This window comes from Thalassophryne amazonica, chromosome 17 (assembly GCF_902500255.1).
Source record: "Thalassophryne amazonica chromosome 17, fThaAma1.1, whole genome shotgun sequence".
Taxonomy (NCBI): Eukaryota; Metazoa; Chordata; class Actinopteri; order Batrachoidiformes; family Batrachoididae; genus Thalassophryne; species Thalassophryne amazonica.
Genome location: NC_047119.1, coordinates 74173357 through 74188191, shown reverse-complemented (window position 1 = coordinate 74188191; position 14835 = coordinate 74173357). Strand labels below are relative to the sequence as shown.

Below are 14835 nucleotides of genomic sequence, written 5' to 3'. Positions count from 1 at the left end.
CTGGTCATGGAGGTTCTGAGCTGCCCTTAGTCTGACCCGTCACCTAGGACCTGTTTGCCTTGGGAGACCGTACAGGGAGCACAAAGCCCCCGACAACATAGCTCCTAGGATCATCCGGGTACGCAAACTCCCCCACCACGATAAGGTGGCAGCCTTGAGCTGCTGCCCCCGCGACCCGACTCCGGATAAAGCGGAAGAAAATGGATGGATGGATGGATTTGATATAATCACGCGAAGAGACAGACAGACAGACAAATAAATAAACAGATAATTTTATTATGTCATGGTGGATGTAATGTCACTGACTGCAGCTACGTTGGTGTCAGTGCAGCTCCGGCTCCACGTGTCACTGACTGCAGTGTTGTTGGTGTCCGTGCAGCTCCGGCTCCACGTGTCAGTGACTGCAGCGTCGTTGTTGGTGTCCGTGCAGCTCCGGCTCCATGTGTCAGTGACTGCAGCGTCGTTGTTGGTGTCCGTGCAGCTCCGGCTCCACGTGTCACTGACTGCAGCGTCGTTGTTGGTGTCCGTGCAGCTCCGGCTCCACGTGTCAGTGACTGCAGCTTCGTTGTTGGTGTCCGTGCAGCTCCGGCTGCATGTGTCAGTGACTGCTACGTCGTTGTTGGTGTCCGTGCAGCTCCGGCTCCACGTGTCAGTGACTGCAGCTTCGTTGTTGGTGTCCGTACAGCTCCGGCTGCATGTGTCAGTGACTGCTACGTCGTTGTTGGTGTCCGTGCAGCTCCGGCTCCACGTGTCAGTGACTGCAGCGTCGTTGTTGGTGTCCGTGCAGCTCCGGCTCCACGTGTCAGTGACTGCAGCTTCGTTGTTGGTGTCCGTGCAGCTCCGGCTGCATGTGTCAGTGACTGCTACGTCGTTGTTGGTGTCCGTGCAGCTCCGGCTCCATGTGTCAGTGACTGCAGCATTGTTGGTGTCCGTACAGCTCCGGCTCTGCGTGTCAGTGACTGCAGCATCGTTGTTGGTGTCTGTGCAGCTCCGGCTCCACGTGTCACTGACTGCTACGTCGTTGTTGGTGTCCGTGCAGCTCCGGCTGCATGTGTCGACCATGAACACAGATCAGTCTGAGATCCTGAACATGGATAAAAGTTCAGGTTCATGCTCCCTGTCTGCACACTCTGCGCCCACGAACCCTGAACATACAGCCAGGTCCATAAGTGTTTGTACAGACTCTGGTCACCATCAAAATGAAGTTAAAATGAAACAGTCCAGATGTTCTTATTGTGTTTGACCTAAAGCGATTACATGGACCATTTAGCAATTACACATTTTTATACAAAGTCCCTCCTGTTTCAGAGGCCATAAGTAATAGGACAAACTAAATATGAGGTTTATTTTAAATAAAAATCATCACTTTGACAGCCACTTTTCTTAAAACAATCAGGAGATGAACAGTGCTGCATATGTCACTGCATATGTCTCTTCTTAAATCGATGAAATGTCTTCGTTTCAAGAACATCCCTTTCACAAAATATGCAAGAATTAAATGTTTCTCCATGTGGTGTCTGCTGTGGTGTGATGATCCAGCATGCAGGAGACCAAGGACATGCCCACATTTCCCCTGGCTGCAGGAGGCAGATGGTTAGTTTAGAGATGCAGGGATGGATAGGTTGACTGTCTGGGTGGTTGTCATCCAGGACAGGATGGGTTCATGGTGCGGTGGCTCTAATGACAGACCTAAACTCAATGAAAGTTGAAAGCAGAGGTGGGACAAAGTCACCATGATGTCACTCAAGCAGTAAATCAGCACGTCCCAAGTCAAGTCTCAAGTCATAATGACCACCAATTGTTTGCAAGCTGACTTGAGACTTGACTTGAGTCTTACAGATTGATGACTTGAGAATGACTTGACAGTGACTTTGTCTCACCTCTGGTTGAAAGTCATCTTGACTCCTTTATTTAAACTCCATTGTGGTTGTGAACAGAGACATATGGACAAAAACTGGCATTGTCCAAATACATGTGGACCTGATGACAGACAGGTTGATGGGTCCATCCTCTGCAGTTAAGCACTCCTCCTTTACATCTCCATGTTAAAAGCTGACACAATGAGAAGAGCTGATGAAGCTCAGATGAACATTGATGGACCACACTTTTTCATGTCCCACAGACGTCCTGCATAGTTAGTGGATGCTATGAAATTAGGAGCAGGTGTCTTCATCAGTGACAGAGATGATAGAGTACTAAACCAGAGACATCAGCTGTTACTTTCTACAACTTACATTCTAGAACTTGGATACTTTGGTCACAAGTCCACACAACCCCACAGAAAGGACATCGTCTGAATGCAGCTGAAGCAGACACTTCTTCATTCTCTCCCATCAGTTGTGCAGCTTTGATGTAACATGTGGCTTGAACTGAGCTGGGATATCCCTTTTGTTTGTCTCCAAAGTCTTGGCCGGGTGGCCACCGCAGTTTGAACCGTGTAGAAGGCATTACAAAAATACACAAGCAAAAAACCAAAGAAGACATTCATTGGATGAACTGAGTCCTGACGTCTGTGGTCTTATTTGGACCTGCTCTGATAGAAACTGGACATGGTGACATAATCCTCGTCCTGCTCTCTAACATCACATGTGTGGGGGTCACGGACTGGCCGGGGTGGATTGGGCTGCGGTGACGGTCTTGTGTACTCGTGTTCTCCTGAGGAGCTCTGCAGGCTGCACAGCTCCGCGCTCTCTGCGCGAGCGCTCGAGCTCCTCATGCAGTGATGCGAGATGCAGGTGGTCAGCCTGGCATCGGGGTCAGGAGGCACTGCAGACTTCACCTCCTCACTGTGCTGCTCATCCTTTGGCTCCACCGGGTAGATGTTCAGAGCACTGAACACCTCCGGTGTAAAGCTCAACAGAAGGCCCTGTGGAAAGAGTCAAGTCAGAAGCCTTGATTCACTCCAGGTTCACAGTGCTGCTTGGAAGCTCAGTTGTCTTACTTTATTTGGTCTGTAGATCTGCAGCAGCGTGTGTTTGGGGTGCGGGATGCTCAGCCACACGCACGTGTATAATCTGGAAAAACAAAAAACAATCACATCCAGCCTGCAGACGGGGTGACCTTCAGGCAGCATCGTGAAGAAGACATACTTTTGTTTCCAGAAGAACACGATGCTGGAAGTTAGAAGCACCAGCGTGACCACAGTCAGAAGGCTTATGGAGACAATCAGCCACATACCGTCACTCTCGTCTCTGTCTGCTCCCTGAAAAGCTTCAGATAAAGGCAGAGAGGAATGTGAGTGTGGGGCTCAAACGGCCAATGAGCAGAAGCTGTGACCTCCTCACCAGCATGTGTGGAGAAGCTGAAGGCCGGACTCCAGTCACTCCACGTGCCCTGGTACCCGACTGCAGGAATGGAGCGCAGCCTCACCCAGTACTCTGTGTCTGCATGCAGGTGCTGCAGGCCCACAGACAACGTATCTGAAGATGAAACATTCTGAATGTCCTGAAAGCCGCAAGAAAACATGTCAGAGAAATAAACTGTGATCAAACGACTGCGAGAACAAAAACATTCTACCAGAGTGCTGTTGGAACTCCAGATGTGAAGCTGGAACAGCTGATTGTCAAGTCGAAGGAAATCGTACGGAGTCGAAAAATGGATCACAGCCTTCTTGGACTGCAGGTTGAAGGTGATGTTACGCACCCGGGGACTTCTTGGTTTAACTGCAGAAAGAAAGAAAGGGGCATAAAAGCACAGCAGCAGTCGAAGGAAAGTCTTCACACATCTGCCCGCTAAAAGCTGCACCGTCTTCAGCTGGTGCTGATTTTTACACCAACTTACACAGCGCACCTTCAGTGGAGGGATCCAGTGTATATAGGGAGAAGGATGCTGACAGTGGAGCCATCAGGCAGGAGGAGAAGAGGGAGGTCAAACAGGGAATTGCTATATGTTGTTAAGTGTCTGCTTCTGTGTTCAGTGGGTGTGTCTTCTGAATGCACGTGATGTTGTTTTGTAGTTACCGATCTTCCTGAGGTCGATCACCCGCTGGATGGTTGCGCCTCCTGTTAGGTGCACAGTCAGGTTGAGGGGCGCCGTAATGCCTGACAGGATGCTGATGGTTTGGCCCTGTGCCTCTCTGCACTCATTGGTGTTTGTTTTCATGTTGAACAAACTGTCAACAGAAGGCACCAGTTATCCACAGGCAGGTCCATCAATACCTGGACAAGGACTGGCTTTTTATTACGTCTGCGTTTATTATTTGTCTGTCTGTTAGCAAGATTATGTCAAAACTACTTCAGGCATTCTCACCAAATTTGCACCACATATACAGTAGATATTCAGCAATGGAAGACTCCATTAAATTTTGGAGGTGATCCAAATCCAGATTCTGGATCAAGTTTCATTTTATATTGACCCTTTCACACATAACATGAAGTTGGGCAAATGAGGCTGAAACCATCTGAAAAAGGCAGAAAAATAAAAGAATTGGCAAACCTCAAAAAAATTCCAGCCACTGTTGGGAGGGACAGATAGTCAGACAGCTGTGCACAGATGCCGTACAATAACCTGTGGGAATGGTTTTGTGCATGCTTGTGTGCACGTGCACAAACACAGTGCTACCACATGAGAGGTGTGATACCACATCATGCTCACACAGCAGCGGAATCAATGTTGTACAAATGTGAATAAATTGACAAAATGTGTAAGGACCAAATAATGAGAGCACACAGAACATTATAAGAACAATGATTGTACTATTTTATTGTAAGACAATCATGTTACAGGTAATGATGTTTAATTGATGCCTGATGACCTGACAGTCTGTGTTAGAAAGGATGGAACAATTGGATTTTGTTTTGTCTGTTAAAATATTTAATTCCTGTTATAAAGAGCAGACAATACAAGAATTGTCCTCTTTTCTGTTCCTTTATGTTCATGACCCATAGACGTAAACAAGGAATTAACCAACTAACATGAATGAATTGATGTGCTCACATCAGCCGGCTCCACGCTGTTCAGCGCATGGCTCACCGAAGGACACTGAGTCATGTGGACTATAACTCTGACTATGTGTTCCCCAGCTGTGCATAGCAATGACACAGCGATCAGGTGTAGCTCTGACTGCATAATCATTGCTGTGCCCACTGAGATGTGGTTGGGGGCAATCCAAAGGTGACGTTTGTTGTTTTTATTTTTCCCATATCATCATCATTTGCAGACACACGTGCACCAACGTGCCTTGCATATGGGTGATTCGAGCACATGTGACAATATGCTTTGCATTGCGCTGACACAGCGACTGCGATGTGTAGCAGCACAAGCTGCAGTTCAATTCAATTTTTCTCAATTTATTTTCATTTATATTGCGCCAAATCACAACAGAGTTGCCTCAAGGTGCTTCACACAAGTAAGGTCTAACCTTACTAACCACCAGAGCAACAGTGGTAAGAAAAAACTCCCTCTGAGGAAGAAACCTCAAGCAGACCAGACTGAAGGGGGTGACCCTCTGCTTGGGCCAGGAACGCAGTCACTGGCTGTGGTCAACCCAAGACGTGATTGCATGTCAACCACGGTCCCCTGACAAAGGCATAACTGTAGTGGGTGTGAGCGCATGTGATCACGTCAATATGGGCATCACATCACCGATGAGTGACACCACCTGTCCGGCACAGGAAAGCGCTCACATGAATGGGATCATGGCTCCATATTGTGGGTGTCCACTCTGATCTGTCAGTCAGGTTGTCACATGACAGATGGGCTGTGTGGATGCTGCGATCAAGTGTCATGTGATGCTCCTCTCCGGTCGGACGGTGTGCAGTGCGGTGGATGGCACGCTCACAAGCCATCTGTGTTGCTCGGGGGGGCACACTTGCATGCCATTTGTGTTGCTTGGGGGGGCGGCACACTCGCATGCCATTTGTGTTGCTCGGGGGGGCACACTCGCATGCCATTTGTGTTGCTCGGGGGGGCACACTCACATGCCATTTGTGTTGCTTGGGGGGGCGGCACGCTCGCACGCCATTTGTGTTGCTTGGGGGGGGGGGCGGCACACTCGCATGCCATTTGTGTTGGTCGGGGGCAGACACGACACATTGACCGACCTTTGAGCTTTTGAACACTTGGACTGCAGCTTGAAAGTGGTCGTCTGCTCTCTGCTTTTGTGCTTGCTGCACAAATGTCCCCGCATTTTATAAGTGCCCCGTGAGTTGTGTTGTATATTCATAGGTGGCACCTGGACTCTGTCCGAGAGTGGGTCGAATGGGTACTTGCACACATTTGCTGTCGTTCACCCGCTGGTGTGAAGGCTGCCTTGATCGCGCCATTTGGCCAGGGTTTGACGTGGTAGATGATTTCATGCAGCCCCTCGACCACGACACAATTTGTCCAACCTGCGTTCAACTTGCCGTGCGAATGTTGTGAGCATGATCAGATGGCAGTGTGACCTCAGCGACATGCCAGTGCAGATTGCATGTGCTGTGGCTGAATGGTTGTAGCAGCTGCTGTACGAGGCGGCTCAGATTTTTCACAATTGGCATTCAAATCCTCCTTTGTGTGCCATTCAGCCTGAATCATGTTATGAGTGAAGGGGCCCTATATGCTTTGAAGGATTACGTCAAAACTACTTCACGGATTTTCACCAAATTTGCGCTACAGATACATATTAGACCATGGAAGACTCCACTGAAAGTTAGATGTGATCCGGAAACAGATTCTGACTCGTTTATAGGCACTTTTGGGATGTTGTCAAAACTACTTCAAGGATTCTCACCAAATTTGCACCACAGATAGATATTAGGGCATGGAAGACGCCACTGAATGTTGGAGGTGATCCAGAGCTGGATTGGTGGATGTCAGAAATCTCAGCAGGTTCGATTTTTTAACATTGGATTAAATACCAGTTTATCGTGAAGGAAATCAGAAGATGCTCTGTCCCCTTTTCTCAGCATCCCAACTAAAACTGCAGCAGGTGTGTGTCAGTCTCCTGTTTGTTCACTGATGGTTGCTTCTCCAGACACAGCCACACACTCGAATGGAACACAAGAAGCCTTTGACTCCTAACATCAAAGCTTTTTTGGTGTCCAAAGACAAACAAGTTTGAAAAGCGTTTACCAGACAGTTATTTTCTGGATGTTGTGGCCCTGGTCTTCATCGTCGTCATCGTCGTCGTGGAGGTGGGGATGTACAACGTGACAGGTCAGGCTGTTTCCAAGGCTCACGCTGATGTCAGACATGCAGCTGATCCTGGGCTCTGAGGACCACACAAGGTTCTGACATCAGTACCTCAGACCCTGAACTAAAATCTGGCTTCCAGCAGTGAAGTGGACTGACACATAATTTCACTCACAATGACAGTAAACATTTACGTTCCTTGTGATCAGTTGATTGAATATTTCCTCTGGTCCAGAGCCACCAGACCAAGGACCAAGTATTCAAAATCAATGGGTCATGTTACCATGACAACAGCATCACACTGTTTACTACACTCTGAAACACTTTGAAGTTAGAATATGAGATTAATTGAACATGTGATGTTTTATCAGTATACTCACAGACCACGAGGGGTCACTCACGGACCACCAATGGTCCACGGCCCAGTCTTTGAGAAAGGCTGCACAAGCCTCCTTGCAAAGAGGGAAAAATGGCGGTGACCTGGTGACTGCAGTGAGTCGTGCTGCCGCCGGTGTCCGGTTGCTAGGAGTTGTGGCAACCAGCTGCTGTGACACATGCAGTGGCGCATCCCTCACAAACTCTGAGGTGTGCACACAGCTGTCTGTGCGCACTGTGTGTGTGTGACTGTGTTCACAGAGTGCAAACAGACAGCTGGGCGTTGTGCCGACAAAACACAGTTGACTGCCATCAGTGTGAAACATAACACACGGCATGAGATAGAAACCCGAATGTACTGCTGTTAGCTGCTGTACGTGGCGGCTCCGATTTTTCACAATTGGCATTCAAATCCTCCTTTGTGTGCCATTCAACCTGAATCATGTTATGAGTGAAGGGGCCCTATATGCTTTGAAAGATTACATCAAAACTACTTCACAGATTTTCACCAAATTTGCGCTACAGATACATATTAGACCATGGAAGACTCCACTGAAAGTTAGTTTTGGGGATGAAAATTTACAGGGTGATTCCATAATTTATTCCTCAGAATTGAGTGAGTCCATATTTTTTTCCTCTGCTTGGTCTAAAAAAGTAACCGTTACTGACTGCCACAATCTTTTTTTCTTGATTTCTAATAGTGTTTCTTAAAGCCAGAAAGTTGCCATTTGAAATGACTTTAGTTTTGTGTCATGTCTGTGATCTGCTTTTTTTCTACAAAATTAAACAATAGAATGAACATCCTCCGAGGCCGGTGATTCCATAATTTTTGCCAGGGGTTGTAGACGTTATTGTGTTTGTTTTATGTAAAAATACCAGAAGACGCTCAGGTTGCTTCTCCATTATTTTCAAATGGGATCATCGCAATTGATTCCTGTTTGCTATTTAGAGTCCTGCTTATGTCAAACACTGTCTGTCATCTTTGTTCCAGAGTAATATATATATATAAGATGCCTGAAATTCAGTTTGCGTTTATTAAATTCCACACATCTTAAATGTAGCAGACACGTATTATCTGGAATTTTGTTTTGGCAAGTTTTCACAGTCTCTACTGCCATCTACTGGCCAGTAGTGTTCATGGCAGTATTTGCCCTAAAGCTGGGCAGACACTGTATGATGTTTTCAGTTGTTGTACTCAGTTCCAGCTCAAACTGTACGACAAAACCGCACAGTGTAAAAGTTCAGAGCGCACGATTTATGTTCTCACACTCTACAGCCCGATGTTCTGACGCGATCTGACTGCTCAAATTGTACGTTCAAAAACCACACGTCGGACTCGTGTTTCCAGAAGCAAAACATAAACAGAAGCTTTTTTCCAAACTTTATTTACATTTCTTATTTTTACAAAAACTCTTGATGGGAGACATCAAAGTTTTAACAAAAAAAACCATACAAACAATACAAGACTTTACTTGAGTTGAAGAAAGGGGGAAAAAGAAACAGAAGCTGCTCTCCCAAAGACATGATCACTGTTTACGCTCTCTCCAATTCCACATCGGTGTTTGCACAGGCACAGTGCGAGAGGTTGGACGCTTGTAGCGCTTCAGCAGAGGGATACCCTCACGACGGCCGACCAGAATATCAAACAGGTTTGATTTTCATCTGACCATATGACTGGTCATGAGATGTTAAACGCAGCTCGTTACTCCATGTATACTACACGATGCAGGACGCGCGATTTTTGTGTGAATGAATAAGTCAACCAATCAGTGTTAGTGGAGGCACATTTTACCCATAATCCCTTTGGCATCTGTCTGTGTTTGTTACAAAACCTCAGAATTAGTGCATTATTCAACATTAAAAGATACATGTTATATCTTAACTTTGTATAAATGACAGAATTGACATTAATGGAGTTATTCTATCAGTATTCATTTTATTTATAAACCAAACCATAAGTCAGCAGGGCTTTATTTTCTAAGACCTCCGCCTGACGGCGACGCTGTTATTGAGTAGAGAGATGAGCTTTGCTGTTGGAAGCTATGTAATAAACAGGAGCTTCCAGCAGGGGGCAGTGCACTCAAAGACAGAAGTGCTGACTCATAGTTTGGGTCTGTCGTCGCCTTTGATGCTACCAGAATCAATCGTGCCGTTAAAACTCAAAATCAGCTTGTTAGTAGTTGCAAGTGTACCGGAGACAATACTGGAAGTTATTGGTTATCTGTAGCTTCCAATAAATTTTTGGGTGGTTTATCAGTTTAGCTTTATAAAAGATAACTTTTCAGTTATCTGATTATCTGTTATCAAAGCTAATTTTTTGGTTACTTGTGCCCACCACTACCCAGAATTCAAAGTACTCTGACCAGAAACGACTGACTGCCAGAAACAGCCAATAAACTCACTTTCTACCTGAACAGGATTTGATCCATCCTGGTCTTGATGACAGAGTTTGTCATGGCGACTGAACGCCTGAAGTCATGTGACAACATGAAAGCTTCTTCAAAAAACAAACTCACCCACACCAACATCTTCATCTCCACTTTGAGCCCACGACACAGCCACGAAGACACACACAACGAGCCGCAACCCCATCACTGCAAAGAGGCACACAAACATCATTACACAAAATGAACCACAACATTGAAGACAGACACACAAACATCATGACACAAAATGAGCCGCAAGCCCATCACTACACAGAGAGACGCAAACACTATTCTACACAACATGCCGCAACCCCATGACTGCACAAAGACACAAAAACATCATTACACAAAATGAGCCGCAACCCCATCACCACACACAGGCACACAAACATTACACACAATGAACCGCAATAAAACACTGCACACAGACACACAAACATTACACACAAGCAGAAACAACCCCATCACTGCACAGAGAAACACAAACATCATGACATCATAACACTCAATAACCGCAACTCCATCACTGGACACTGGCAAACAAACATTACACACAATGAGCTGTGACCCCATCACTGCACACAGACACACAAACATCATTACATCATCATCACACTCAATAATGTGCAACCCCATCACTGCACACAGACACATAGACATCGTTACATCATTACACACAATGAGCCACAAACCCATCACTGCACATAGACACACAAAAATCATGACAAACAATGAGGCGCAACCCCATCACCACAAACAGATGCACAAACATTATTACACATGAGCCGAAACCCAATCAAATCAAATCAATTTTATTTATATAGCACCAAATCACGACAAACAGTCGCCCCAAGGTGCTTTATATTGTAAGGCAAAAGCCATACAATAATCACAGAAAAACCCCAACGGTCAAAACGACCCCCTGTGAGGAAGCACTTGGCGACAGTGGGAAGGAAAAACTCCCTTTTAACAGGAAGAAACCTCCAGCAGAACCAGGCTCAGGGAGGGGCAGTCTTCTGCTGGGACTGGTTGGGGCTGAGGGAGAGAACCAGGAAAAAGACATGCTGTGGAGGGGAGCAGAGATCGATCACTAATGATTAAATGCAGAGTGGTGCATACAGAGCAAAAAGAGAAAGAAACACTCAGTGCATCATGGGAACCCCCCAGCAGTCTACGTCTATAGCAGCATAACTAAGGGATGGTTCAGGGTCACCTGATCCAGCCCTAACTATAAGCTTTAGCAAAAAGGAAAGTTTTAAGCCTAATCTTAAAAGTAGAGAGGGTGTCTGTCTCCCTGATCTGAATTGGGAGCTGGTTCCACAGGAGAGGAGCCTGAAAGCTGAAGGCTCTGCCTCCCATTCTACTCTTACAAACCCTAGGAACTACAAGTAAGCCTGCAGTCTGAGAGCGAAGCGCTCTATTGGGGTGATATGGTACTATGAGGTCCCTAAGATAAGATGGGACCTGATTATTCAAAACCTTATAAGTAAGAAGAAGAATTTTAAATTCTATTCTAGAATTAACAGGAAGCCAATGAAGAGAGGCCAATAAGGGTGAGATATGCTCTCTCCTTCTAGTCCCCGTCAGTACTCTAGCTGCAGCATTTTGAATTAACTGAAGGCTTTTAGGACAACCTGATAATAATGAATTACAATAGTCCAGCCTAGAGGAAATAAATGCATGAATTAGTTTTTCAGCATCACTCTGAGACAAGACCTTTCTAATTTTAGAGATATTGCGCAAATGCAAAAAAAAGCAGTCCTACATATTTGCTTAATATGCGCATTGAAGGACATATCCTGATCAAAAATGACTCCAAGATTTCTCACAGTACTACTGGAGGTCAAGGTAATGCCATCCAGAGTAAGGATCTGGTTAGACACCATGTTTCTAAGATTTGTGGGGCCAAGTACAATAACTTCAGTTTTATCTGAATTTAAAAGCAGGAAATTAGAGGTCATCCATGTCTTTATGTCTGAAAGACATTCCTGCAGTTTAACTAATTGGTGTGTGTCCTCTGGCTTCATGGGTAAATAAAGCTGGGTATCATCTGCATAACAATGAAAATTTAAGCAATGCTTTCTAATAATACTGCCTAAAGGAAGCATGTATAAAGTGAATAAAATTGGTCCTAGCACAGAACCTTGTGGAATTCCATAATTAACCTTAGTCCGTGAAGAAGACTCCCCATTTACATGAACAAATTGTTATCTATTAGATAAATATGATTCAAACCACAGCAGCGCAGTGCCTTTAATACCTATGGCATGCTCTAATCTCTGTAATAAAATTTTATGGTCAACAGTATCAAAAGCAGCACTGAGGTCTAACAGAACAAGCACAGAGATGAGTCCACTGTCTGAGGCCATAAGAAGATCATTTGTAACCTTCACTAATGCTGTTTCTGTACTATGATGAATTCTAAACCCTCACTGAAACTCTTCAAATAGACCATTCCTCTGCAGATGATCAGTTAGCTGTTTTACAACTACCCTTTCAAGAATTTTTGAGAGAAAAGGAAGGTTGGAGATTGGCCTATAATTAGCTAAGATAGCTGGGTCAAGTGATGGCTTTTTAAGTAATGGTTTAATTACTGCCACCTTAAAAGCCTGTGGTACATAGCCAACTAATAAAGATAGATTGATCATATTTAAGATCGAAGCATTAATTAATGGTAGGGCTTCCTTGAGCAGCCTGGTAGGAATGGGGTCTAATAGACATGTTGATGGTTTGGAGGAAGTAACTAATGAAAAAGAGAGAAAGAGTCTAACCAAATACCAGCATTACTGAAAGCAGCCAAAGTTAACGATATGTCTTTGGGATGGTTATGAGTAATTTTTTCTTTAATAGTTAAAATTTTATTAGCAAAGAAAGTCATGAAGTCATTACTAGTTAAAGTTAAAGGAATACTCGGCTCAATAGAGCTCTGACTCTTTGTCAGCCTGGCTACAGTGCTGAAAAGAAACCTGGGGTTGTTCTTATTTTCTTCAATTAGTGATGAGTAGTAAGATGTCCTAGCTTTACGGGGGGCTTTTTTATAGAGCAACAGACTCTTTTTCCAGGCTAAGTGAAGATCTTCTATATTAGTGAGACGCCATTTCCTCTCCAACTTACGGGTTATCTGCTTTAAGCTGTGAGTTTGTGAGTTATACCACGGAGTCAGGCATTTCTGATTTAAGGATCTCTTTTTTAGAGGAGCTACAGCGTCCAAAGTTGTGCTCAATGAGGATGTAAAACTATTGATGAGATAATTTATCTCACTCGCAGAGTTTAGGTAGCTACTCTCCACTGTGTTGGTATATGGCATTGAAGAACATAACAAAGAAGGAATCATATCCTTAAACCTAGTTACAGCGTTTTCTGAAAGACTTCTACTGTAATGAAACTTATTCCCCACTGCTGGGTAGTCCATTAAAGTAAATGTTATTAAGAAATGATCAGACAGAAGGGGGTTTTCAGGGAATACTGTTAAGTCTTCAATTTCCATACCATAAGTCAGAACAAAATCTAAAGTATGGTTAAAGTGGTGGGTGGACTAATTTACATTTTGAGCGAAGCCAATTGAGTCTAATAATAGATTAAATGCAGTGTTGAGGCTGTCATTCTCAGCATCTATGTGGATGTTAAAATCACCCACTATAATTATCTTATCTGAGCTAAGCACTAAGTCAGACAAAAGGTCTGAAAATTCACAGAGAAACTCACAGTAACGACCAGGTGGACAATAGACAACAGACTTTTTTTTTAAGTCCCAAAAACTGGTTTTTGGGACTTCCAATTTGGATAGACAAGACTAAGAGTCAAGCTTTCAAATGAATTAAAGCTCTGTCTGGGTTTTTGATTAATTAATAAGCTGGAGTGGAAGATAGCTGCTAATCCTCCCCCTCGGCCCGTGCTTCGAGCATTTTGACAGTTAGTGTGACTCGGGGGTGTTGACTCATTTAAACTAACATATTCATCCTGCTGTAACCAGGTTTCTGTAAGGCAGAATAAATCAATATGTTGATCAATTATTATATCATTTACTAACAGGGACTTAGAAGAGAGACACCTAATGTTTAATAAACCACATTTAACTGTTTTAGTCTGTGGTGTAGTTGAAGGTGCTATATTATTTTTTCTTTTTGAATTTTTATGCTTAAATAGATTTTTACTGGTTGTTGGTGGTCTGGGAGCAGGCACCGTCTCTACGGGGATGGGGTAATAAGGGGATGGCAGGGGGAGAGAAGCTGCAGAGAGGTGTGTAAGACTACAACTCTGCTTCCTGGTCCCAACCCTGGATAGTCACAGTTTGGAGGGTTTAATAAAATTGGCCAGATTTCTAGAGATGAGAGCTGCTCCATCCAAAGTGGGATGGATGCCGTCTCTCCTAACAAGACCAGGTTTTCCCCAGAAGCTTTGCCAATTATCTATGAAGCCCACCTCATTTTTTGGACACCACTCAGACAGCCAGCAATTCAAGGAGAACATGCGGCTAAACATGTCACTCCCGGTCCGATTGGGGAGGGGCCCAGAGAAAACTACAGAGTCCGACATTGTTTTTGCAAAGTTACACACCGATTCAATGTTAATTTTAGTGACCTCCGATTGGCGTAACCGGGTGTCATTACTGCCGACGTGAATTACAGTCTTACCAAATTTACGCTTAGCCTTAGCCAGCAGTTTCAAATTTCCTTCAGTGTCGCCTGCTCTGGCCCCCGGAAGACAATTGACTATGGTTGCTGGTGTCGCTAACTTCACATTTCGCAAAACAGAGTCGCCAATAACCAGAGTTTGTTCCTCGGCGGGTGTATCGCCAAGTGGGGAAAAACGGTAATAGATGTGAACGGGTTGGCGGTGTACACGGGGCTTCTGTTTAGAACTATGCTTCTTCCTCACAGTCACCCAGTCGGCCTGCTTTCCCGGCTGCTCGGGATCTGCTGGG

The 14835-nt window shown here is 44.8% G+C and overlaps 1 protein-coding gene across 4 annotated transcripts; it reads right to left on the bottom strand.

Moving 5' to 3' along the window:
• Window positions 1-882: 882 nt before the first annotated feature.
• Window positions 883-10088, bottom strand: il7r (interleukin 7 receptor). Of its 4 annotated transcripts, none has more exons than XR_004566159.1 (9): window positions 10002-10088; window positions 7051-7189; window positions 3960-4111; window positions 3517-3662; window positions 3285-3444; window positions 3090-3210; window positions 2942-3014; window positions 1881-2866; window positions 883-1689 (listed from the first exon to the last, which is right to left on the bottom strand). XR_004566159.1 is itself a non-coding variant. In XM_034192862.1 (9 exons), exons 1-8 carry the CDS (start codon window positions 10075-10077, stop codon window positions 2519-2521), a joined length of 1215 nt encoding a protein of 404 aa, XP_034048753.1. In that variant the 5' UTR covers window positions 10078-10088; the 3' UTR covers window positions 883-2325; window positions 2498-2518. The 4 variants fall into 4 exon arrangements, 3 of the variants coding, with proteins under 3 accessions (XP_034048753.1, XP_034048752.1, XP_034048754.1); XM_034192862.1 differs by having other exon boundaries at window positions 883-2325; window positions 2498-2866; XM_034192861.1 differs by having other exon boundaries at window positions 883-2866.
• Window positions 10089-14835: the final 4747 nt, after the last annotated feature.

Bases quoted from the DNA above. Each gene is read 5' to 3' on its own strand.
- il7r (XM_034192861.1), bottom strand. From the start codon at position 10,077: ATGGGGTTGCGGCTCGTTGTGTGTGTCTTCGTGGCTGTGTCGTGGGCT. The intron at 7,190-10,001 runs GTGAGTTTGTTT...TGTGGTCCTCAG, and splicing joins AGATGAAGATGTTGGTGTGG to AGCCCAGGATCAGCTGCATG. The intron at 3,015-3,089 runs GTATGTCTTCTT...TTGTTTTTCCAG, and splicing joins GTGTTCTTCTGGAAACAAAA to ATTATACACGTGCGTGTGGC.